This window comes from Nylanderia fulva, unplaced genomic scaffold (genome assembly GCF_048542155.1).
Source record: "Nylanderia fulva isolate GAGA-0341 unplaced genomic scaffold, ASM4854215v1 Scaffold17, whole genome shotgun sequence".
In the NCBI taxonomy this organism is placed as follows: domain Eukaryota; kingdom Metazoa; phylum Arthropoda; class Insecta; order Hymenoptera; family Formicidae; genus Nylanderia; species Nylanderia fulva.
Genome location: NW_028189945.1, coordinates 322,318 through 349,411, shown reverse-complemented (window position 1 = coordinate 349,411; position 27,094 = coordinate 322,318). Strand labels below are relative to the sequence as shown.

Genomic DNA, 27,094 nt, shown 5'->3' with positions numbered 1-27,094 from the left:
GTCGCACAAATGACGTTTTTGATCCAAGAATGAAATAAGTGTGTATATGAGAGTTTAATATATTTTTTTAAAAATATTACCTATTATTTATTTTGATATCCTCATATTCGCTGCTGAGATAAATTTGTAGCAGTCTTGAAATATTTTAACTATCTTGTATAAATAGTGCCATATTCTTAATTTGACCAGAAACGAAATCTATTTATGACCAAACGACTGCTCCAATGCTTTGTACTCGTTCACCTTGTACTCATTTCATATCTTCATCATCGATTTTGATTCAAAGAGTAATTATCGCTAGATGATAAGCATTTAACTGTATCGCGCCAGACATGATATTAATTAAACATTAAGTATCTGGTTTTAGATACTGCAACTTCACACAAAGCACGTGGCCTGTCACGTCTATCTACCACCGGCAAACACCTTCGTTCCTTCGTTGGGATCCGCGGGATAGAGGTAGAGGTTGAGAGCAACACGTGGTGGGAGATGTTTCAGCCAGGTTGAGTTAGGCTAGAGTCCCCTCTCCAAGCGATGGGACGACCGCTTCTCGGGGGCCCGGGGGCCCACAAACATCGGCCCTGACGAAGGAATGAGAGAGACGATTAACTACGAAGGATGAGAGCGAACGAGCGAGAAAGTGAACGGAGACCGACAGGGTGTAGCAAGACAGAGAGAGAGAGAGAGACTAAGGTGCAGGATAGTAGGGAGAGAGAGAACCGATCGTAAGAGAGAAGAAGAGAAAGAAAGAGAGAGAGAGAGAGAGAACGTGGATGGGGAGGAAAAAAAAGAAAAAAACGAACCGAAAACCCACACCCGACCGGGGACTCGCGAGGGACCTCTTCGTGCTCTCAGTTTGAGTCGAGCATCCTTGGAAACCAGCGGTTCGATTCCAAACTTTCGACTTTACCGTCGTGACTTATACTTTACATTCTCTCCTCTTTCCCTTCTTCTTCATCCTCCTCTTCTTCTTTTCCTCTTACGTTTTGTTTCACCTTCACGTCTTTTTCTCCTACCTCTCTCGGTGCTCGCACGTGTCTTCGAGAAAAGCGTAAAAATTGCAACCGCGAAATATCCATCGAGGAAGTTTAATTAATTACCACGTGACATAAATATTTCATTATTAGTTGTGTCGCAAAACTGATCTCTCTGCAATCGGACACTGATACATAGTGATCAAATCATCGATTTTTCTCATCCCTTGTGAGGTGAGGACACTGTGTCCCTGTGAGGGATTTTTGCAGATCTTGGATTTCGATGAGCGAAAAGAGGATCCGAAGAACCGACTAATTCGTTATTGGTGAGTTACAAATTATTTTGCAAATATATTCTCTCTCCGACGAAAATCGATGTGACTTCTTCTAAATTTTATTTGACCACCTTTTTTTGAAACTCACAATTTCTTTCCTCGTGATAATAATTTAATATAAATTTTTGCATTATTAATATGATTGAAAGAAATTTAATATTGTATGTTAAAGCTCGAAATATATATATTACACGTTAATTTAGATGGTTTTACACCGATATGTAAAAACCGCATATTTACCTCGGATTCCTTTCGCGGTTTTGTTTTGCTTTTTTTGTTTTTCTCTAAATCAGATGTTTTCATTGTTTCGATTGCTCATCCAACACAAATATTCTTTCTTATTTTGTTTCAATTCTTTTCAATATTATATTATAACGATAATTTATAATTGTAACATAAATGTTTTTTTAATCTATACATCAAAAGCTAGGATTTAACAATTTGACATTTAATCTGTCAAAATTAAGTAATTTAAATTTAATATTCAAATTAAACTCCAAATTCTTATACATATATAAATACACTAAAAATATTATTTCTCTATAGTTTATAAGTAATATAGCATAAAGTAAACCATAAAGATAAAAATTTGTAATCAGTTATAGAGAATTTTAATGATAAAAATGATTTTATATAAAAAGACTGCAAATGAAAGAAATATAAGATAAAGCTTACAAAAACCTCAATCGAAAAGATTACGGATCAGATCTACAAAATCCTCCAAAATTCATTTCATGTTATGAAGAAGACACATCTCTTTCAAAAGAGGAACTGGTTGAACGAGGTTTTCGAGGCTGTCATCTCGCGCCAACTATAAGAGAGATTGTTTTGCTTTTTTTTTTCATTTTTTTTACTTTTCGTTCGATGTTCCAAAAACGATCTACGATATATCGTGATCAAATTTTCGAGGAGAGCTATCGATCTCTCCAAGATTCTACGAAACGTTTGCACCGGAAGACCTTTCAAACCAGTTTCCTAAACTTGCGGACGTGAGAAAGGTTACGAAAGACAAATCGCCTTTACAATTTTGCGAAAACTAACCAAAGACTTGCAGATTATAATACTCGTTTACCTTCCGATGTTATTCGTATTACCAGTTGTTTTGTAACGTCTCCGTTAAGAGCATAACACGTCATTAAATTCAACAAGCATTGCCGACATGGCAAGTGACAGTGTGCAAAATCCGTGCTCGACATTCGCAATTTTCCTTTAAAATATTACCTTATTTGACACACCAAGCGTATTTTGCTGATATTTTTTATATTTTTAATTTTTAATTTTTTTCAATATTTCTCCGCAACAAAGAATTGATTTTAAATCGCACGATCTTTCGGAACAATTTAAAGAAAAGCGTAGAACTTTCCCCGCTTCGTGTGACAAAAATAGGGGGTGACAAACGTCGTCGCTGTCACGAGATTCGCTATAGCTTGACAGCCCGAGGGGAAAAACGATAGATAAAAGGTAAAAGTAAAGCGAGGATGGGGTACCTTCTCGAACAGGACCCCTGTAGCACCAGGCATTTTCGAATCTGCGGGAGAGAGGCAAAAGGGGGAGGGCACGGTGTGTACCAGATCCCCTGGGATAAAGCGCACATGGTACCAGGATGGGATTATCTCAGGTCAGGTATGAGAAGAGGTTCCGGAATCGAGATCCAGCACATCGTACCTCGGCAACAATGCTCCCGCTGTGGATCACTGTTGATCCACAGCGCGTTCAATGAGATTGCGTAAAAATCTGTGTGCGGTTCATTCAGAGTGTGGGAGTCCGCGCAGAGGAATCCTCTTACTGCTATACGAAAATATCAAAAGGTCTCGATCTGAAAAACCAGGGGTTGCACCAACGTACTTTTTCCTTGTCCCGTAACTCTCGCCGAAAACCTGTTTAACTAATTATCATTTAATTTTCATTTAATACTTCAGAATCTTCTGCAAAAGTTTACTTCGACAAAAACCAGAGTGCTGATATATGTATATTAAATAATTCATATATCCAATATGTCAAAATGAAAAGAGACCGATTCTCAATCGGCATCGTATGTTAACGTTTCTTTACTATTCAGACATAGTCGCATCTCGTTAAAGAGAGCAATACACGGTCGTTGGTCGAGTGAGTCGTTAAAAAAATGCCGAGTCCCGTCGTAACGAATCATCCGACGTGCTCCGTAGAAAGAGAGATCCCCGGGTCCAGTCCCTAGAAATCTCCGCCTCGCGCGGCCGTTGACCGTGGTTCGTTCGAAAAGAATCCAGAAAGACGATCACCTATGAACCCACCGGCGACCGTTACACGGCTTTCCAGCTTCGACCGAGTCATTTTTCGAATTCGCCTAATCTCGGCTAGACAATGGTGCGGCTGATGCGCGCGGCTGGAAGCAGGACGAAACGTCCCGCTTCAGGATGCGCGCGTTGGAACCGGTATCCTGTCGCAGGATACCGTTGGCTCGGGACATCTCGCGGGTCTCCCGGGGAGAAAGAGGGATAACGGGGGCATATATATATATATATAAGGGAGGGAGTCGAAGAAAAGTTGGTAGGATCTATGAGAGAGGGTGCATATGTATGCGCACGTAGGGACACATACGCGACGCCTTTGTGTCTCGCGCGAGGAGATTGTTCTATTGTTACGCGGAGAAGACAGGTTTCATTTATGGTCACGTATGGTAATGACTCCGCGGAGAAGAACGAGAGAGAGAGAAAGAGTGACAGGCTCCCATAGGTCTTCGGGCCCTCGGGCGCAAGTGGGTAAACCGGGCAGTCAAGGCGGCCCGGCAGGATGAGGAATCGCGCGGATACGCATATAAATTTGCATATTTTCGGCCCGCATCCTTCGACGCCCGGCCCACGTGGGAATCTCCACGGGCTTCTGGGCAACCGGTGCGTCGCTAAGTCGTCCCGAGGATGACGGACTCTTTTAACGGTCTCTTTTGTCGTTCTGAAATTGAAGATTCTTCGCTTCCGGCATTCGCTGACAATGAGTCAAAAATTAATTAGAAATTAAGCTAGAATTGTGCACATTGTACGCTAATTTTTAAGCGGATCGTCTATGTCGAGCGCAAAAATAATCTATTTTCGGGAATTAACGTAGTAATCGATGCAGGCTTTTTTACATTTTACTCGTTATATATTTAAGTATATGTATAAAATTATTGTTTTTATGGCTATAATTTTGCACTATAAGTCAATTTAATCTGAAAATAAAAAAATATTTTCTTGTAAAGAAATGATAACATTTCTTTGTAAACTATAAAGTTACAAATTATTGAAAAGAATTTTTCAATTTATAATAATTTGTGAAATAAAGTTATATGTATAATTTTGCCTCAAAATTTGTTTCACTTTTTTGTTAAAAAAAATTAAAAATCGGAGAAAGCTTTCAACAATTCATAACTGTAACATTTCTTTACAAAAAAATACTTTTATTTTTCAAAACGTACTAAACTGCAGTACAAAATGCAGACACCTTAACTGATAAAAAAGTTATGTTTTTTTATAAAATTTATAATAATTTTTTTTATAAATACACTCAAATATATAACAAATAAAGTAAAGAAAAAATGCTGCATTAATTTACTATGATATTTATTGAGAAACAAATTCCTGAAAATAAGCCTTTTTTGTGTGCAATAAAAGTGTATGTGACCCCTTAACGATAGAATTTTAATACGAAATTGTGAATGGAATACGCGGATGAGAAGAACGACGCGCATTGCGGAAAAACAGTATCACTACACTGTATTTAATTCCCTCGATTATATATCCTTAGTGTATCGGAACGAACGCGGGACGCTCGGATAATTTTTTTTCCATTTTTTTTTCGTTCTCTGACGTTCCGAGTCGCGGCGCATTAATGATGCCACAACCGCCGGAATCGCCCTATTTCGACCAAATACATTTGATAGGAAATCCCGATTGCGCCCATTGCATCCGCCAGTTTTTGCAAACTGTCGGCACCTCGTTTCGATACGGCCCTCGCGTGTACACAACGGTAAACAAACTGCTTTTCGTAAACTGACCGAACATAAATCGTGAAGGATGCGGAAAATAATAAATATCATAAATGGAAATATTTGGGTTCGCAGACGTTTCTTATCTTTTCCAAAAACCGAACCCGTAAAAATAGTCTCCGGTGGTCGACGAAAACGAAGAAAATTCTATTGTGAAACATTCTTCGAATCACACCTAACTTTCGCTCTTAAGTAGCTAAAGATTTGGTCTAAAAGACAATGTCTAGTTTTAGAATGTAAAGAGAACAATAGACTAGTCGGGCAGTAACATTTATAAATGCGCAATTAACAACAATGCGGGAAGACCCCCCGTCAGGGGTCTTCGAGTGCTGTCGGACGATTCTTCTCTAGCCCGCATGAATCTTATATAGTAGCTACTCTGTCATGTGTCCTTTGTCATTCTGGGTTGTGCGAACAGCCCGCACAATTTTTCCCTCATCCAACGACTTTGGGCAAATATTCTACACAACACTAAATAATAAAAAAAAAAATAATTAACCCAAAATACTTAATGCCTCCAAGAAGCCATGAAATAATAAGACCTTCAAGTATCCACTCGATTTCTCCGGAACCGTCAATTCGATAATCGAGGCTACTGCCCTTATTAATTTCAAAGCCGTAATTACGACTCCGGTAATACACGATTCCGTGACTTTCCGTGTCGTTCCGTAACAAGGGCGGCATCGCGGGACCAAGTGTTTTTTAAAGGCTCCTCTTTTCGTGCGTGGTTAATGGCATGATGCTTAAGCGAGTCTCGGTTTTCTTTCTCGCGTCCTTCCACCAAGAACGCTGCGCTCTTTTTATTTTTCTGGGGAACAAGGAAGGACTCGCGGAGGCAAGTGGCGAGGAGAAGGAGAAGAAAAAGGACGGGCGAGATCCTTCGTGTGTGGTCCTGCCGGAGTCCTCGGTCAACTCGTATGGCCGAGGTGTCGCGTTGTGTGTGGTATGCCACGGTGTCTTATGTCGCGATGAGACATGCCATGCGAACCGCCATAGTTAAGAAGGAACCCTTGGAGAACTCTGTGTGTACATATGTAGGAAACAATGTGCGAAACGACGATTTTATACGCGCACGTTTTACGCGATTTATTCTCCTAGAGAGATTTTGGAAATTTTGTCTTCCGAACTGTGTTTTTCGTCCCTTCTAACTCATCTTTGGAATAGCTATAGACTTCTGTCACTTCTAACATCTGGAATTTGATATGCTTCGTCAGTTGTAGTCTAAACGAGTGTCGTAAATATAAATATAGACCTGTCTCAAATTTCAATGGATCTCTTTGTAACGTGTTCTCAGTTCTCACATTTATCGAGGCAAGCAACGTCATGCTGATAATCTAAATCTTTCTAGGGATATCAAGAATTTTTCGAATTTTTTAAATTCTCTACGTGTAGTCGATTCCACAAATTCCTCTACCCAGTAAAGTTAAGGATTCAAGTGAAATTTTTGTCTATAATGATTACATAAATATTTTTTTTTTTTATTCTTATTGATAATTAGAAAGCAAATATATTCGTTTTTACGAATCTTTATATCAGACATAAATGATGTAAGAATCTCAATATGCAATGTAAAATTAATTATTCCAGAAATTAATTAATATTTTACATTTTCTTAATGCATTTTTATAATTTATATATATATATATATATAAATGTATTAACGCAATCATTATTAACGTTGCAAACTTCCAGCTTTCACAATATTGCTATAAAAATATCGAGAAATATCGATTTTTTCATGTCAAAATATCTTTATCGTATATACACATAATCTTGCTCAACCTTTCATATTAAACCTTTTAATTCGTCGATTAATCGCTTTTGTGAATCTATTTGCTTTCTAACAGGTGACACTTCTATTACATGTTGCTCAACTATGAGCATAATGCGGGCGCTGTATTTGCGCTATTATTAGAATAGAAGGGCGATAACTCGTTGAAAGATACTAGAGATATTATGCAATAAAAGGTTACATCTGAAATGAATTTTTCCTTTACTCCTGTTATATTTTATCATTTATAAATGTTGAGATTGTTTTTAAATGCAACAAATTTTTATAAATGTATAGTTAAAATGAAAGAACAAGTGCGCACACAATTATATTGTATTTAGCTGAGTAAATGAGTAATTAATTTATTAAAATTTCGTCATAAATACATTCCTACTTCGTATTAAATAAATCAAATAAATTCATTGTTCCCTAATTATTAATTGTAAATCATAAATATAATTCATTTAAATATAAGTGCGTATTCAATTGCAATGCAAGAATAATAATTTAAATCCGATGCTGTAAAAAGTTTGAAAATATTTCTCCGAGACTTTAAGTAATTAATCGAATAGCTTTATTTTTATCGCCATATTAATATTTATATTCAATTAGTATATTAGTATTTATGTATTATATATCCTTGTATATAATTTTTATATATTTTTATTTAATTTTCATATATATTTATAATTTTAATGTATTATATTAATTTTTATTTAAATAAGAAATACTCTTTGCAGTAACCACCAGTATTTGTACAAGTGTGCATTAGCTTGCGTAATACGATACTGTACAGAAGTTATGCGTATTTCTCGCAAAAGAAAAATATCTCATGCCGATTCATTGAAACTTGAAACAGCAGATTCGATGACTTGTTAATAATAGTATAGTTATATAACGACAAAAATAAGTAAATGAAATTACATACATGAATACTGATCGATCAATCGCAAAAGTCAAAGGAAATAATGATGGAAATAAAATTCGCGGGAGAGAGATCCGCGTTTATTTTTAATCTCGCAGATCGTATCCTCCCGGCACAGCCTTAACCTTGGAAACGGTAGAAAATGTAAGAAAAAAAAAACGAAGAAAAAAAAGAGATAGAGATAGGACGGCAGCGTTTATACGATGTGGGAGGTCCTTCCCTCGACGGTTTCCTCGACACGAAATGTTCGAATCATTTGTCAATGCGGTCCAGTTTAGCGATTCGTCTCACCAACAGAAGAAATTCCATAGTGGCGATGCCATAGGGGTGTTGGCATAGTCAATACAGATACTCCCCTCTCTTTTTCCTCTGTTCCTGATTTCTTTTACTCTGCTCTGCAGTCAAAGTAGGGTGAGATTTTTCCGCGTCCCTTCCGGAGCCCGCTTTCTTTCTTGCGGTCTACCGAAGGTGTGAAATTCGTGATTAATTATCGATTTTTCGTAGTCGAGTTGAGAGAACCGTGATTCCGTAAACGCTGATCCTACACTATTATTTACCCATATGTCGCGCGATAAAATAATAAAATTTATACGACAAATAGTTATATTATTTTATCATTATTAATATTAGGAATTTTACCGGAATACTGTATTAAAAATATTAACTAAATATATACCGGTTTTTCTTCGAAGCTAATGCATTCTCCGAAGAAGAATGCGCGACTTTAGACCTGGATGTGCGTTCATGTTTGCGAAAATATTCCTCCAACTTCCCGTAGCCACCGCGTCGAGACATTCCTTGTACGTCGTACAAACAGAGGGAAGTGTGGGGTTGGCAAATATTTTCCTTCCTGTGTTACCGCGCGCTCTTTTCAGAAACTGAGAAACGCGGAAAGGTGAGATTTCCGATCGCATGCTCCGATGGTCGAGCACTTACAACGTATAGGGACGCTTTTGTAAGTATGTATATCCAAGAATCCGTGCGCTATTCTATTTATTTTTGACCTTGTAAACTCTCCATGGGACTTTACCTTAAATTGGAGATCTTTGGTTAAAGTATATAAGGGTGGAAAGATTACAGTGAATTATTGAACGATCTCCTGTAAATCATTCGAACGTATGCTTCGTTTTGCACAAAAGTATCTTCTACGAAAAAAGGGATTCTTAAACATGCTTTCCTAAATTCTTTTCTAAATACATACTATTAAGAATACTAAAAAAATAAAAAAAGGTTTCACTTTGGCGACAAAAATTGCCGATTTAAAAACAAATATCTACATGACTGTCCTTTAGTTGTGACATTTTATTACCGACGTTTCTTTTCTTTTAGCTCTTTCAAGAGAATTATTTTATTATTTTATAACTCACCATATATCCTATCATAATTCTGTTACTAGAAATCGTAAAATTAATCTAATCAAAGTACATACATATATATATATAAGTAGTTGTAATATGTATAATATTCTTGTATAAAATAATATACATATTGCAATAATATTACTGCACAAAAAATAAAGTTATATAAATTTGATATCTCTTTCTTAAAACGGGTTTCGTTGACAGACTGTATAATCAACATATCTTAAGAGACGTATCTCAGGATTATACCACAAGATTATATTCTATTTTCAATTTATAGTTTGTATCGTGGAAATCTTATCGGGACGTTAAAATCTTCGCGGATCCCGATGCCACTGTACTCTGTACACGTTAGCAAGACCGGTATCGCTGCAATAATGACACCGGCGACGTAAGATCGTCGTAAGATAGCGACGTAATGGCAGAATTATTTAATTGGCGTCTCGTTCTCCCGGCGATGCAGAAGAAGCGAGCATTGTATATCGTAAACGTACGCACACGAGATCCTCTTCGCGTAGAGAATACAGGAAGAAACGAGAGACCCCACGGCGGGAGGATTTAATCTTCAATTCCGAAAATCAACGTAATGTATTCCACCCCGAGGGAGAGGGTCCCTCTTACCCGGCTTAGAAGTGGACGAGTAGAGCAAAAGAGGATGGAGGGGTTGGCTGCCTCGCAACCTGTAATTTCAACGCGAACGGACTAAGTCGTCGGTAATATGGGAGCCCGGAGCTGGTATAACGGCTCATTTCCATAATTCGTTCTTTAAGCATCATTTTTAATAGGCTCCTGGCGCCGTGCGGCGCTTCGCCGCCGTCCGTGGAGGCTCTTCGTGGACCCCTTACGGAGGATTTCTCTGTGATGTTTACACGACATCGGTCAGACTTCTCTGTCGTCCTTCGCGTCGCGCTAATGTCTTCATACATTCCCACAATGGAAAAAAAATTTTGTTGGATTAACAAAAATTCTGTTTGAAAATGGACGAAACGGAATTACTGGTTGAATCTACCAGAATTCCTTTTAATGCAACAAGCATCTTGTTTGTACAACAAATCAGTTTATTGATGCAAACAAGATATTTCTTGTATTAAAAGGAATTCTGGTAGATTCAGCCAGAATTCCGTTTCGTCTATTTTTGAACAGAATTTTTGTTAATCCAACAAAATTTTTTTTTCAGTGCACGAGTACGAATTTTCGGAAGAGAAATTCAACAATTTTCCGGAACAGTCTAATCATCCCCCTTAACGCGATTCGTTCAAAAATAACATTTTATTGAGAAATTATTATATAAAAAAAAAAGATGAAAGAAATTTTTTCTAAAAATTCTTTCTAAAAAGAGAGAATCGCATTCTCTTCTTCATCATCTATATTTTATATATCGCATCGACAGATGCACAGATGCTGTCCTATTGTTTCTATTCATACATAGTAGGTATATAACCGCGTTGGGCACAAATTGCTCTGCATCGACGACCGGCATATTGCGCCAGTAGAATTTGGTATTCCTATACAAAAAAAAAAAAAAAAAAAAAAACGGAAGTACGGTACAACTCGAGGCGCGGCGAACAAGTGGTTCACCGTCTGCCGCCGGCCGGCCTTATATAAACCGGTCACGTGACCGTGAGCAGGATCGACGAATCAACGTGTGGTAGCGCCACGAGGGATCGTCGGAAGATTACCAAGGGAAACAGCGGGAGGAAGCGAGGGAGAGACAGGCCGAAGGATAATACACGTGTTACAGGAAAGAGAGAGAGAAGAGAAAGAAATACACAGAGGGGATGTTGAAGACGGAGCGAGATGAAAAGAAAGAGAGAGAGTCCGCTTCTCTTCTTCGGTAGCGAGGTTTCCAGTCGGCGAGGAGGTAGAGGACCCCCGTTGCGCTCTCCCGCTGCGACCGGTAGCCATCCTCCTGTCCCGTACGTAATACGCATTACGTGTGTGCGCGCGTGACACGACTCCTGCGTCCGTGGGGTGTACAGCGGCGCACGCCATTGCGATATTAATATTCCGTCTTTAGGCGCGGTAAATCAACGGAGGAACACGCACGTTCATCCTCGACGTCGATCTTTGGTCCGTAGTCTTTCGATTACTTCGGGAGGGAGAATGGGGATTTTAAAGGTTCTCTCTCGCGAGAGAGGGAATTAATAAATCGAGGGTGATTTTCGCACGATGGATGAAGAGGTATACGTGAAGTACTAAGGGAAAAAAATGAAGGATTAAAAAAATAACTCTCTACAAAGGAGAAGCGGAGTCTAGCTATCGGCTGGTTTCGATGGGATTTCGAAAGAGTGGAATAAAAAGTATGACGGGAAGCATCGGGCACGACGCGACGATGGACCGCGGGAATTTCAACCCCCGCTGCGAGCCACGACGAAGGGGGCTGCTGCCTGAACGCGCAGAGGGAGATCGAGCACCTCTTTCTCCCTCTCTTTCATTCTTCTCTCCCGACGTATTTTTGTGAGACGCGAACCACACGCAAAGCGCCACGCGATCTATATATTCGGTTTCCCACCTCGTCGCGGGCTGAAAGTGGTCTCTCGCTGGGGCGATCCAATTTTCTTCTCAAGGTTTCCCTCGAAACCGGGCTTCCCGCAGGGAAGCTTCCTCTCCCCATCGGGAACGGAAAGCTCCAAGGTTAATGAATGTTTGACAGAGGAATTGTACTCCGGTTCGCCAGCAAATCATTCCGTCCATTCAACGTTCCATTAAACTCGATAGAGTAAGAAAAAGAAGGGGAAGCGCAGAGTAGGGATGGGCGATGTTAATTTTATTCTTTAAAGGAATAGCTATTATTGGCTAATATATTCACGACTTTTGAATGTAAAAAAATTTACACTATTACCGCGAAGAGTGCGTTCCGAGAGACGCTATTAGCCCAAAGGCTATAAGTAAATCGACCAATTACGTGCGTAGTAAGGTGAGTTACGATTGGTCGATTTGCTCATGACCTTACGATTACTATGGGTTTGTTCTTTATTGCTGCACTGATGAACTAGTACACACTAGTGGCAATAAGTTAGAGTGAAACAAAATATACTTATCTCACTTTAACTTATTACACCAGTGTGCATAGTTCATCAGTGCAGCAATAAAGAACAAACCCTATGTCTTCCGAAATGCGCTAAAATGTACTGACAGCACTGAAAATATATAGTTTATGTCACGTACACTATAGATTTTCATTACTGGCAATGAATATCGAAATATGGGGTATAAACTTATTTACATGCAAAACTTTAGTAAAATCTAGTTATACATCTAGAAACATCGAAGGAAAAAACTATCAAGTTAGTAATTAATCGATAATCGAATGATTTTTGCCCATCCCTAGTGCAGAGAGGAAGAGGGAAGTTACATATATTTCTCTTTTTAATTTTTATTAATTAAAGACTCGCTTGAGAAGAGAAGATATCCTCTTAAGAGAGTTCGGTACTAAATAACGTCGCGTTCCCTCGCGACCAAAATTTTACTACCGCGCAGTCCGGCAGAAAACCTCAACGTAACTTTAATTAAGAAGATATTTCGGAATGTCGAAAGCAAATTATTAGTCGCGGCGGCGTTAAGCACAGACGAAACCGCCGTCGAGTAAGTCCCTCGCTCGTGTCCCCCCACAAGAGGCGATTCAATTTTTCACAATCATCGTAAACAGGCCCCAAAGGACGCAACAGCTACCGAAATGGTCGCCCCGATGGTTTTGGGGAGCCCATCGAAAGATTCCCGGGGCCCCGATGGTATCCCCTAAGGGAAAGCACGGGAATCAAATCTAAATGAAAGATCTGCTAAAGGGAGGACGAGAAGAAAAGGGAAAGAACGTGAAAGAGAGAGAAATAAAATCTCTTTCGGCGTTCCACGGACACATCATAAGCAGCAGGTAGTGGGAGGCAGAGGAATGAGAGAAGAAAGAGAGAAGAGGCAGAGTATAGAACTATCTCTCTCCCGGATCTCAATCTAAAGACTCCAAACATATTTTCTCGAGTTTAGCGTCGGGCTCCTTCCATTGGTCGTGGAATCTCTCCGTCTCTGCAGCTTGATCTTCCTTCTTCCATCTCTTTCAGCCTCATGTAGGCACACATACATATATACTGTCTCCTCTTCCTATCTCTCTTGCTCTACCCGTCCTCTTCTCGATTTCTTCTACCTGTTCGCCGCGTTCTCCGAGATCAAAGCACGCCGACGCCAGCAGCCCGGTCCGTGGGGTGTCATCCGAGATGAAGGGTGGGAACCGGCGGTTGCAGGAAAGGTCGGGGGAAGAGGGAGGAAAAAGGCGAGATAGGGCAGGAAAGGTGGCCATACAATATTCATTAATGTAAAGGTATGGTCGCTGGGGGTACTTTTCTCGAAGGATGAATTGAGCATCGGTCTGGCGCGTATCGGTATAAATCATAGAGCGTCTGTGTGAGACCTTCGATCGAGGCCCCGGTTGCCCGACCGTGTATAATGACTTTACATGTTAAAAAAAAAAAGCTAAGTGCTTCTCGGGAAATAAGAGACAGATTTTTGTACGAACAGTTTTATGTACGAAGGTCAAATAATGAATTTTTTTTAATGTTTAAAAAAGTGTATAATATATATTTCTTATATCAGATCTCCTTTTCTTCTTGTTTTAACGACGACTGAGACTGGTGAACGACACACCATAAAATTCGTAAAACGCATACGAGATGAACAGATACGATACGATCGCTTAGGACGACACAAAGACTCTACGGTGAAAATTATTTTCCAAGTTAAGATCGCGCGGGAAAACGAAGAAACGTTCGTGTTTTTTTTTTTTCAGTCGACCCTACATTAAACAAAAAATCCGCTATCAATTTCCCGGCATCTGACTTGCTGTCAGAAAAGATTATACGACTCGATCCTTCATTCTTTATCTTGTCACGCGAATTATCCAATTATTTACAATATACTAATTTAACGACAAGTTCTTTGAAGTTTGTTAAAAATAATCTTTTTATATTCATATCAATTCTCGTAATTTTTCTTACATTATTTCATCGTATCTATCTTTTGCGAAATATCGCGAGGTGTTAAGTGATAAAAGAATATTTCTGCAAGGTATGATGGAGCAGTAATAAAAAAATAACGCGATATTAAGCCTCAATATTAAAGTAATGGGTGGACCTCATTAAATTCGTGTTTATTTGCTTATCAAGCAATTAAATGGAAAAGGACCCCCTCAACTGTGTTATCGAGAAGCCAGTACCGATATAATGATGATAATGCACGTTTTTTCACGTATCTCCTCGCACTTTTAAGAATTCATTATTTCCATTTTCTTTTTTTTTTTTTTTAAAGGAAGACGCTAATCAGTTCGCCTCCATTATGAACCAATGTATCATAACATTCATAACACATATAGTTTAATGGAAAATGCAAGCAATTGTGAAATATATATCTTTCTAATAATCTCCTCTTTAATTGTATTACGGTAAAACGCGATCGTTTTTCCATGAGATTGAGAACCGTTCGTGTGGATAGCAACAGGTGGATCTTGATACTGATAAGTGAATAAGTGTGAACTTGTTTACTTCAAACCAGCCAGACATGCGGATTCCAAGTCGCGACGAGATTAGATTGTCGTTCAATCAACACCCCGAAGATGAAACGTTGTTATTACAGACGATATTTCATTCTCGAGATATTTCTCAGATAACTTACGAAATTACCCTTACTTGAATTTTATATGAAAATTTGATAAAAAAAATTTTAAAAAATGTGTAATTATTGGGACGATTATTATTCCGCCATATTATCATCATATTATTAATCAGAGAACCGATGGTCGAAAAGAGCCGCGGCTTAAGGGAGATCATTCTCATAGATCATTAGATCCATCTTCCCTTTGTGATGTCGAAGGAAGTCGACGGGTTTCCCTGATTTTTGTTCGCGAAGCGTCAGCCGCGATCTTCTATGAAAAAAACGGAACAAAGCTCGCATCTGACTTTTTATCTGTGAAGATGATGAACCATTATCTCTCATGTGGGGCATTCGTTTGTCTGTTGTGTCTACGAGAAATATACTTTCTTCTCGGAACAAAGTGGTCTTTATAAATCGCTTTTGGCATTACGATTTATAACCAGGAATTAAATACCTTAATTAATGACGTCGTTAATAACTGCATACGTATTTATGACCTCGGATGATATAACGCAGTAAATAAGTGAAATGGCAAGAATAATTAGACAATTTTTCTCGTTTTCTAAATATAAATCTCTAGTGTATAAACTAATATATAATATAAAGAGATAAATGAATAAACAAATTTTCAGATTATGTGTATCTATTGCTTTTCTTTAATATTTAATTTCATATTTTTTATTGCTGGAAATATTATTTTTTTCGAAATATCTTTAATGAGTTTTTCTTAATACATTAAATTTTTATATAGTACTTAATATATTTATTTTTTTAATATATTTAATTGTTTAATATATTTTATAAATATAATTAGTGTAGATACATGTAAGAAGAAATAGTCTTCTCGAATTATTCTGCTCGAATAATAGGATATTCAAATAAAGGAACATTCTCTCGAAGATTTGAATAGCATAGTGTACTTTGGATAACAATAATTCCAACATGTCATCAAGAATGAAAATAAAGTCGCCTTGACCGGCTGTTTCAGTGACTGATGACGATGTGTGGCTTCGAAAGATTTAGTGTCGGCCAAAGTCGTTCTCGAGATTAGCGTGTTAACCCCAAGTATTTAGATAAGGTCTGAAAACTTGATTCATGTTTATGAAAGTGTGACCACCTATCGCGTTTGTACGAGATTACTCAAGTGCAAGCGTAGTCGCTGCAAATAAATGATTTACAAATCGAATATTATATAATAATGGAATTTTTCTTTCTCCATCATCGCGAATCGATGATAGAGTATGTTAATCCCTCCATTTTTTTTCTTTCGCGTCTACATTCGTGGACTCCGTTCGATACGTCAAGAAGAACGCAGATAATCGAGAATATCGCTCATGTGGCATATACCATATATCTGTATCGTCAGAAATATCATATATCTCGCGTTGTCTAATAATCCCGCCGATCTCTGTGCGGTCACGTGACCCACTCGAACGAGATCATCATTGTCGACGCGTGCTCGACCAATTTATAAAACTCGCGTCTTCAGGGTCACGCATTTGTTGTTCTTCATCCGTCCAGATATCGCCGATCAGCGATGCTTCTTTTTAATTGTCGTTTCTTTTAAGTGCCAGCGAGCAATCGCGCCTCCTCTCGTCATCTTATTAATTGCGTCATCGCGCCAGGAACGTGCTCGAGACCATGTGACAGTGACCTTCACCGGAGATCGTCGTCGGTCTTTCGAAACGGCGACAAGCCGGTCGCTTCCTGATGACGACGAGGACCCCCACTCACGGACGCCGACGACCGTCGTCCAGGGACGCTGTCGTCATTTTCGCGAGAGAGCGCGTGATCTTGCCGCCGGGAAGAAGAAATTACCAGGCCACCACGTCGGGCCGGTCTTGTTGATTCAGCTTGCAGCCTGCCAATTCGCACCGACGTGCTAATATACGCCAGATAACGCGTCGCCCAGTTGTGAAAGGGAGATATGTGCGTGGACTTTGTTCCCACCCGCGCATCTTTTACTGATCAGCTGCGGGCGAGCTGTGGGACGAAATTAACGAATTTAGGGGGGGTCACGATTCAAAGAAATGGATGGAAGGGGAAGATTATGATTACACTCCGGGAGGTGGCCGATCTCTTTGATATTTTCCTCTTCTGCGGTAGACCTATCCTTCTTTTTCTTGTAGGTCAGCAGAGGTCAATCTTCATCTCGTCAACAGAATTTCTGCAGAATGAATCACGATTTCCCGCTTGGAATAAAATTTCAATTCTTAAATTTTATCCTATTCTGCTGATATAATTTTCCTAACAACTCTCAAATTATTTCTAATAATTATCTAATCCAGAGTCATTGAGCTATTGAAATTGAAAATTACTTCGATAATTTTAAAATAATTTCTAAAGCGCAGGACTGATTTTGAAAAATACGTGCATTCTAGACTATTTCATAACTATATTTGCTGTTCGATTAATTATCAAATCGTCTTGATATTAGCTGTCGTTTGCTAAGACATTTGTGTAACGAAGAGAAGGCCACCGACGAATACCGCGACAAGCTGTTATCACTCTTCTTCTCTGTGTTGGTGAAACTCATGGAGGGGCGCAATAAAGATGATAGCGCGACTATATATAAGCCTGCGCATCCGTCATCGCCATCAGTTCGATATTCCTCATGTTTCGTTTTGTTAGTAGCGTTCTTACAATATTTCAAGCAGACTCCTTATCTTGACTCCGTTCGAGAAGATTATTTTGAAAAAAAGTGCAATAAATAAACAACTGATACGTAGCTTCCAACGTGTTATAAAGAGGGCAATCAAGCCAACTACAACTCAATCGGCAAAAGTTCATCGAGCTCTGACTGCTGTTCTTTTCTTCTTCGTCTTCTTCTTCATCTACGACACGTCATCTTCTAGAGAGAGATCGTTGCTGTTGAGTAAACGGCAAGCGATCAGGAAAAATGGGATTCTCTTAGCATCCATCGAATCGTTTGTGGTCCACTAAATAAAACGAGCTTCTGATCTCCTCTTCAGCTACTGTCGAGCCTTATTAAACGTGTCAAAATAAAACGTGCGGGAACTGTCTACGGAAGCGCGACGGCAGTGTTTTATGATTCATTCGTTACGGTTGTCCAGCCCAGTTATGTTCTCGATCAAGTACAGCAAGCAATTTCTGAGCTATCGTATACTCAAGTCCAACCGGTTCAAGTATATCTGACGATACGGACTCGGACTACGTAGAAAGTGCGTGCAAGGTGGTGTGTGTGTATTATACCGCGGACGGCTTGTCGTACCTACGGTGCTCAGAAAGATAGGGAAAGAAAGGGTCGTGTCCCTCGGCAAGACCTGGAAAGTCTTGTATCCAAGTCCGATGGCCGGATCGCTTTTTGCAGCGACGCGAGCTTGAGGAAGTGTGACGGTGACAACGACGTGGCAGACCCGGTGTCTTCGAAACTCGCTAGTGGAGCGAATCTTTCGAGGGCAAAGGGTGATTTTTTGGAAGAAAAAAAATTGAATTGCTAACGATGTATGTGATTTCATTGCCGAGGAGATTTTGATCGGGAAGTAGAGTATTAAAATTTGGAAAACACAGACGTGTGCGAGAGAAAAAAACACAAGAGCAGAAAAAATCAAAAATTGATAAAAAAATTTTGAAGAAGATAATTAAAATTATAATCGAGATTAAAATTTTGTCAGACCGGCTTATGAGAAAAGGGTGAACGTGGTAGCTAATGATTTTCTTGTTAAGATAATTTTTGAACGGGAAATTAATAAGTCAATAAAGATAACGGAGAGAATAGTCATTAGCGGTGCACATTGTGAGTATATACGAGAAAATTGCGAAGAGGCTCGGACAGCGAATTTATCTAGAGTAACGACATTGCTCGATGCTCTTATACATCAGCTCGTGAAAGATCATTAGAACTGAGGATCGAGCGGCAGGATCAGAGTAAGAGCGGAAAGCACTCGGAAATTCCTTCGAGAGAGCATAGACACTGATTTTTCACGACAGTTACGTTCTTATGTAAAATACGCACGCAGAACATCGGGCCTGCATAAAACGCGAATTAAAGGGAATCGCTAATTAAAAGCGAGCGAAATCTGCAAGTCTTTGGCGAATCGGCGAAAATAAAATCGCGGGGAGTAAAAAAAAAATGATTAAAAAAATGATCGTTTATGTCCCGGGCAGAATGCCAACTCACGTTGGTCCCTACGGCGCCGCTCGTTACCCGGGCACCCTGCTAGGAGCTGCCCCGGGTTTTTACAGCTCGGTTTCCGGCTACACCACCAGCCCGGGCCCGAGCTACTACGGGAGCTTCAGCGTCCAGCATCAACCAGCGTCGCTGGATCTTCCGATTTGGCCGCGAAAAATGCCGGCCGAGGAGGAATTGGGAACCTCACCGGCCGTCGGGGTGTCTCCGGGCACCCTTGGCAACGGTGGTCCTCCGAGTCCCGCGCACAGCGACTCGGACGCGTCCAGCTCGAGCTTGGAACTCGGCACGATCAGGACCGGCGAGAACGCCCAATTAAAGTGCAGGTAAGAAAAAGAATAGAGGAAAGAACATTATACAGGCCGTATCTAAATAAGTGCGACAAATTTTAGGAGATAATTCTTTGTCGACGAGTTAAGAGGAGTTTCTTCTATGTATAAACATATTATATTCTTGTGTATATCCCTCCGTCAGGAGATACACTTTTCCAAAGAGGGAGGTAAAACAATTTTTTTTATGTTTTTTAAATATTAATGAATATCCTTTCTGTCTGAAATTTGAGAGAAAAAAATAAAAACTCAGAAAGGGATATAAAAGTATATGTATATGTTTATATGTTATATAAGGAACTGTCCTTAATTTTCGACAAAGAATCATCTCTTAAAATTTTTCGCACTTATTTATACATTCTGTACATATTAAATTCTTGTCACACTTGTTTCATTAGATTCATTCTAATTATAAATGACGCAGGATCTTGTGCAATAACAAAATAGCATAAAAAATTGAGATGTAGTAATTGAGAATTGGATGAATTATTTAAAATACCTCCAAGACAAAAATCTCACTGGATTAATTCGAGCATAATTTTTCATGAGTATTCTGGATTATATATTATTGCTAAAAGATTGACTAATTAAGATAAGACCCTGAAAGATAAGAAGCGTATGGAGAATCGTGTTATTTTGGAGAAATTCATTATCGTCGTTATATCATCGTAAAAATAGTCGATATACACACACACATTGAATTACTTTAATTGTATTAATCAAGTATTAGTTTAGAATGTGAAGATTAATTCAAAATAGATATTTTCACTTCCGAGATATAACTGACGAAATCGCGTTATCTCAATATAACACAAATTCCTTGTGTCAATATATTTATGTATATTAAGTCTTAATTGACGTCGTCTTTTTTTATCTCGTAATGAGATCAATGTAATTCTGCATCTTTCCCTCTTTGTCCCTTTTATATATATATATATATATATATATTTGTGAAAATTATTTTTCTTGCCTTAAATATCAATTTATATATTTCTCCTTTTTTCTTACTATGTAATTTTAATATCCTTTTATGTCCTTTCTTCTAAAACAATAAGATTATAATTTTTATCTTAAATATAAATTAAAGAATTAAGAGTCATCTTCTTAATTGAATACAATTTATTAATTGTATATTTCGGTCCTGAATTTGAAATATAGATATATTATCTTTAAAAATAATATATCTATGTATTATCTTTAAAGATAATATATCATTTTCTTTATCTTTAAATATATCTATTTTCTTTAAAGATAATATATCTATTTTCTTCATCTTTAAAGATAATATGTTTGTTTTCAATATTTGCCTAAAATATTTCCAATTCCGACCAAAAATAACAATTTTCATATTAATAAATATTCAATGAAAAAGGAAACATTTATATCTTTAAAGATAACATATATCTGTTTTCTTTATTTCAATATTTGTTAGAGTTCAAATTCTTTGAACTAGTTCAAATGCAGGATCGAAGCATACGATTTTCATATTATTAAACTACATTCAATGAAGAAGAAATTGTTTTCGCATCATTTATCGTCAAGCTCTTAATTAGTCTTTTATTTTATATTCGAATGTTTTTTGTATATATATTTTTTCTATATATATGTTAAAAAAATAAATCTATATAAATAATTTTAAATAATATATCTTATATTGCGTTGTAAATTGCAGTAATGTGTTTCGCGCGTCTTATCTCTACACGGAATTATCGCATAAACCTATACTTCAAAGACAATCAAATGCGTCGTTCCGCCTCAGTTTGCAGTTTGCTATGTTGTTGCAGACGTTCGTCGTTCTCTTCTCGTTAAATAAACGCTAATCTATCTCTCGTCAATGTAGATACGCGTATCTCGCGCGCGCATACCGGTTACAACTAGTTTTCTCTATATCTGATGGTCGAAAGACTCTGCTCATTTGTATATAACCGAGAGAACTCTGAAATCCATCTTTCGAGATGTCTATTCTTTTTATTTTAGAATTGTCTTATTGCGAGATTAAGAGCTCGTTTTCTCCCTCACACGTTTTCGCGGAATTCAGATTCCCTCGATGTAATTTACTCTCGCGGGAGGATGCGCTGTATCTCTAATGATAAACAGGTTTACAGCCGGCTTGGTTTATTATATCTAAGGTCTCTATGCATCTTCAAGAAAATTTTGATTCGATATAAAATAAATTGATAGCGATTGCTTTTAAATAATAAACAAAAAAAAATAATAAAATTTTGCTGAAATTCCTGAATAGTATATTTAAATATTTTTAATAAAAAAATTCGACTTTTTATCCATCAAATAATATGTATGAAATATGAAGTTCCAATTCTCATCTATATATGCTTTTATCACAAAAAAGAAACAACTATTATCAGAGTGTCTCGGAGAACTCGATTATCGTAAAGACATTTTTTCACGCGCTAAACGCGTGAATGTCGTAGCTTATCACTGAACACCATATTATAAATTTCATTCTTTAAAGTCATCAATGTTCAATCATTTATGTTAAATTTTATTCGCAGTTGTCCCTCAAAGATTTATTTTTACAAATTTTTTCAGAATATTTTGCATTCTGCCCATTTTTTAAAATTATTTCTATTCTTTTTTTTTATAAATTTGTATTACAAAATTTGTATCTAACATATTTTTTTCCTTATGTAACATTTATTAATAATATATACGAGTGTTAAAGAAAAGCTAGATGTTCTACATATGTATGACATGCATTATTTTAAAATCATATTAGATAAAATACGAGGTTAATTTATAACAATCATTATAATGCATAGATGGTATATTGTAACCGCTCGTATAATTCCGGTTGCTCACGAGTAAAAAAAAAAGAAATAAAAGAGTCGCTCCGGCCAATGAAATCTCTCTCGAAATTGCCTTGATCCACGACCTCCCGTGGACATATCCGTGCCACTTAATTGGCGGAATTCGTTGTCGTTGACTGGAATAGTACCGAACCATCGTGGGTCTCTCTTACGATAAACTGGTGTCAAACGGCGGCAATTGCAAAATGGCCGCAATTGGTATCAATTGGTCGAGTCAGCAAACGCATTCGTGACGCAAATCATATTTCGATATTTCAAGCAGTCAAAAGGCTGAAGTATATTATTCGCCGCATCACTTTCGATTAGTCACGATTCGTAATTTCACGAAGATTAATTCGCGATTAAATATAAAAAAAAATTATATACCTTTCAAAGGACCAAAGCTATAATATTTTTTTCTCATTTTTGCAGATGGCACGATTGTGGCCGATGGTTCACGTCCCTGGAACAACTTGCGGGACACGTTGCAAGGTTGCACGCTGCACCTGGTCCAAGGGGTCTGTTTTACTGCGGATGGGAAGGATGCGCGAGAGGCGAGCGTGAGTTTAACGCGAGGTAAAATTCCTTCAAATATATAATATTAATATTCATATATGAAAAAAGGGATATTTTTACATTTTTTATAGAAACATAAAATTCATATCTACTCTTTTCTAGGTACAAAATGCTGGTCCACGTACGCACACATACAAACGAGAAGCCGCACCACTGTTTCCAGTGTGATAAGAGCTTCAGCAGAGCAGAGAACCTGAAGATTCACGCGCGTTCTCATACCGGCGAGCGTCCCTACGTCTGCCCTGTCGAGGGTTGCAACAAAGCTTATTCGAATTCTTCGGACAGATTTAAGCACACCAGGACTCATGCGGTGGACAAACCATATTGCTGCAAAGTACCCGGTTGTTCGAAAAGGTACACCGATCCGTCGTCTTTAAGAAAACACGTGAAAACTTATCGCCATTACGTGAACAACAACGACAAGGTTCAGGAGAAGAGTTTCGACGACAGTAACGTTCAAGAAAAAACAAGGTTCGACATTAACTCGCCCGATAAACAGAGCAGTAGTACCTATTCCGAGTCAGACAAGAAGAATTCGAGCATTGAGAGCAGCATATCGGGTTCTAGTCCCAAGACCAGTAACAGCTTCGAGGAGCAGAGGAACTTCGTCGAGTGGAATAACATGTACAATCTTCAGGAACAGCGGAAGGAACCGGAACAGGTCACTCCGCCGAAGCCGTACGAGCAGGACGTGAAGATCTATCCAAGGATGTACGATGACAGTTACATTATACCGGATAGGATCCAAGTGAATCCCATGTACGCTTCTGGTAGCACCATCATCAAGGATTGCTCCGCGATGTCGTCGCCTCACACGAGTCCCGGTCGAGTGTCGGATTCCATCCCTCGCATCGGAATGCAATCGACGCCCATCAAGACCGAAGAACCCATGGAGTGCAGCGTCACCAAGACCTCTACGGTCGACTACAGGAACATCGAGTCGATCGTCAACAGTACACCTTGCAAGAAGGAAAATACGATCAACTGCGACCCAGTGAGACACTCGGTGATCAAACGGGCGGAAGATCTGAAGATGGAAATTGAACAGACCCCGAAGGAGAAGCTCAAGGACATGAGTGGCGGTGACTGCGGTTGTTGTCGGCACAAATGTTGCATGCACAGCAATGACAGCATCCTACGAAAGACGAAGATCCTCTCGGATCTTATTCTCAAGTCCCACAGCCCGGTCTTTCGACATCTGTTGGATTCGATGGATTTGCGATACGGATTGGAGAACGTGTGGGGCAACATTGTGGATACCGCCAACACGTGCGGCCAAGATCTCCGAGTGAAGAACGAAAACGTCACCGAGATGGAGCAAGATCTGCCTCTGGACCTGACGATCAACAAATAATAAACGATAGGTTTTGACAACATACCAAAAAGTCTCATAGTCCCTCTCTCTTGTCAGTACGAATTATTTTTATTATGTACGACAAAATACGAATTAATTGAAACGTTGCAAATTTCAGCCGCGCAACGAATCGATATCGTAATACGTAATTCACACACAATCAGTAAAGGAACGAGATTAATCTATATTGAAATTGAATTCGATCAGACTGCGAAACCAAATATGATTTTGTAATACTTCGTGTTTAATACTTGTGTTTAATAATTAATATTTAGTACTCTGTAATGAGAGTTGACAAGATAAAAGCAGTTGAAGATTGAACAAAAATTTGCTCAAGCCGTTTAAGCAGATGTTCATCAACAAAATGTTAATCAGGCATAATCAAATAACTTAACAATTTTTATTACATATTATATATTATATATAATATAATATATAATATATAATAGGATATATAATATTATATAATATATAATATGTATATTAAAATATATAATATTATATAATATATAATATAATATATTACATTATATAATTTTATATTATATAATTGATTAATCAGTTTTTTAATAAATTTAATCAACATTTTAAAGGTGATGTTCCTAGTTTATCGGAATCGGTAGTCTAATAAAATCGCATAATTGATACAATAATAAAGATAAGCTGGGAACTCGTTATATGGCTGTAAATATATTTGAAATAATTTGTTTCCATTCAATCATTCGTTTGTTAAGATTGAAGTCTAAAACTTATATTTTTCTTACCTGATAAAGCGCTTATATAAAACAAATCATATTTCAACACTTTATGTAAACAAAATGTATGTGTATCATATGTATATAGAAATTTATATATATGTGTATGGAGAGTCACACACACACAATTAAAAAGCGAAGTGAATTGAGAGGAAAAAGTGCTTTCCTTCCTCTCCTATAAATAGTACATGTTTTATGATGTGAATTATTTCAATAAAAAAAGTACATTATTTATATGTCTATACATGTGTATCCGCACTGTCTTCCCATGAGGTTAACTATTTACGTAATCAATTATTTTTCTTATTAATGTTATTATAATACATACATACATACATATATATATATATATATATATATTTTGAATTATATTTTATTTTTTATTAAGATTAACAAAATTTTTTTAATTAGTTTACTGAGACTAATAAAATATGTTTGTAAAGAAGAGATTCTATCGATAAAACAATATTATTTTGATTATTTTTATAAAATTGAGATAAAAATTTATAAAATTAAGAAATAGACCTGCTCAACAGATAATAGAGCTTTTCTATATATAGATATAATTTCATTCTGCACAGAAAAAAATTTATAATACTCTTTTAAAACTATAATTTATAATTTCATAATATAATATATCGTGTAATATAAAACACGTTGAATATGTTATTCATATTTTATCAGAGTTATATACCGATAGCTTTGTTCAACAATATATTCATACAATTTCAGAACAAAATATCAATTAATAACTTTAAAATAATGTTTTATATCAAAACATCCAGTTCGACATTCAATGAAAATATCGTGCTAATAAGTATCTATAATCAAAATGATAGAATTAAAAAATTCTATAAGAATTCTATACAACAGCATAGATTCTGACAAAAGTTTCAATTAAAAAAATTCACTACAATACTTAGTGAAATTGTACCAATTTTTATCAGTTCTAATCATTATCACACTCACACAAATCTATATATTAAATTTTTAAAATTATACATTACATTTTTGAGACAGGATTTGCGCGTGTTATTTACATATTTTTTATATTTATGTGCTTTCTGTTCTTCATCAAACACTATAAAATAATCAAATATACTAAATACAATTTTACGAAAAATAAATAAAATATGTTTATTCTAGTAAAAGACTACTTTCATATTTCTATGCGTTTTCAATATGTCTTTTCGTGAAAATTGAAGAATATTATAAGATATATACAGAAGATAACTATATTACTGCTACGAAAAAATTTAAATACAATACATTTTCAGACAGGCTTTATGCACGTGCTCTTTTATATGTTTACGTGCTTCCCGTCCTTAATCAGACACTACAAGAAAAATCAAATAAACTAAATAATATTTTACTAAAATACAATTTTACGAAAAAAAAATAAAATATGTTTATCTTAATAAAAGACTACTTTAATGGTTCTATGCGTCTTCAGTCTGTATTTTCGTGAAACGTCAAGAAAATTATAAGATTTAGAAGATAACTATACTACTGCTACGAAAAAAATTAAATAGAATACATTTCTAGACAGGACTTGCACGTGCTCTTTTATATATTTACGTGCTTCCCGTCTATCATCAAACACTACAGAAAAAAATAAAATATGCTAAATACTATTTTACTAAAATACAATTATACGAAAAATGAATTAAATATGTTTATCTTAATAAAAGACTACTTTAATGGTTCTATGCGTTTTCAGTCTGTCTTTTCGTGAAACGTCAAGAATATTATAAGATACAAAAGATATAACTATACTACTGCTACAAAAAAAATAAAATAGCATACATTTCTAGACAGGACTTGCACGTGCTCTTTTATATATTTACGTGCTTCCCGTCTATCATCAAACACTACAGAAAAAATCAGATATGCTGGATACAATTTTACTAAAATACACTTTTACAAAAATAAATAAAATATGTTTATCTTAATAAAAGACAACTTTAATGGTTTTATGGGTTTTCAGTCTGTCTTTTCGTGAAACGTCAAGAATATTATAAGATACAGAAGATATAACCATACTACTGCTACTAAAAAAATAAAATAGAATACATTTCTAGACAGGACTTGCACGTGCTCTTTTATATATTTACGTGCTT

The 27,094-nt window shown here is 37.1% G+C and overlaps 1 protein-coding gene across 2 annotated transcripts; it reads left to right on the top strand.

Moving 5' to 3' along the window:
• The first annotated feature begins 804 nt into the window (after positions 1-804).
• LOC114938302 (uncharacterized) lies at positions 805-25,206 on the top strand. 2 transcript variants are annotated; one of them, XM_029312177.2, is made up of 4 exons: positions 805-1,300; positions 19,132-19,479; positions 22,722-22,865; positions 22,968-25,206. In XM_029312177.2, the coding sequence occupies exons 2-4, from the start codon at positions 19,133-19,135 to the stop codon at positions 24,217-24,219; spliced, it is 1,743 nt and encodes a 580-aa protein (XP_029168010.2). In that variant the 5' UTR covers positions 805-1,300; position 19,132; the 3' UTR covers positions 24,220-25,206. The 2 variants fall into 2 exon arrangements, with proteins under 2 accessions (XP_029168010.2, XP_029168009.2); XM_029312176.2 differs by lacking the exon at positions 805-1,300 and having other exon boundaries at positions 17,588-19,479.
• The last annotated feature ends 1,888 nt before the right edge of the window (positions 25,207-27,094 follow it).

What these genes read in the sequence shown, in the direction of transcription:
- LOC114938302 (XM_029312176.2), top strand. Translation starts at nt 19,097, where the DNA reads ATGATTAAAAAAATGATCGTTTATGTCCCGGGCAGAATGCCAACTCAC. An exon ending in AACGCCCAATTAAAGTGCAG is followed by an intron (nt 19,480 to 22,721) that starts GTAAGAAAAAGA and finishes TCATTTTTGCAG; the next exon opens with ATGGCACGATTGTGGCCGAT. An exon ending in GAGCGTGAGTTTAACGCGAG is followed by an intron (nt 22,866 to 22,967) that starts GTAAAATTCCTT and finishes ACTCTTTTCTAG; the next exon opens with GTACAAAATGCTGGTCCACG.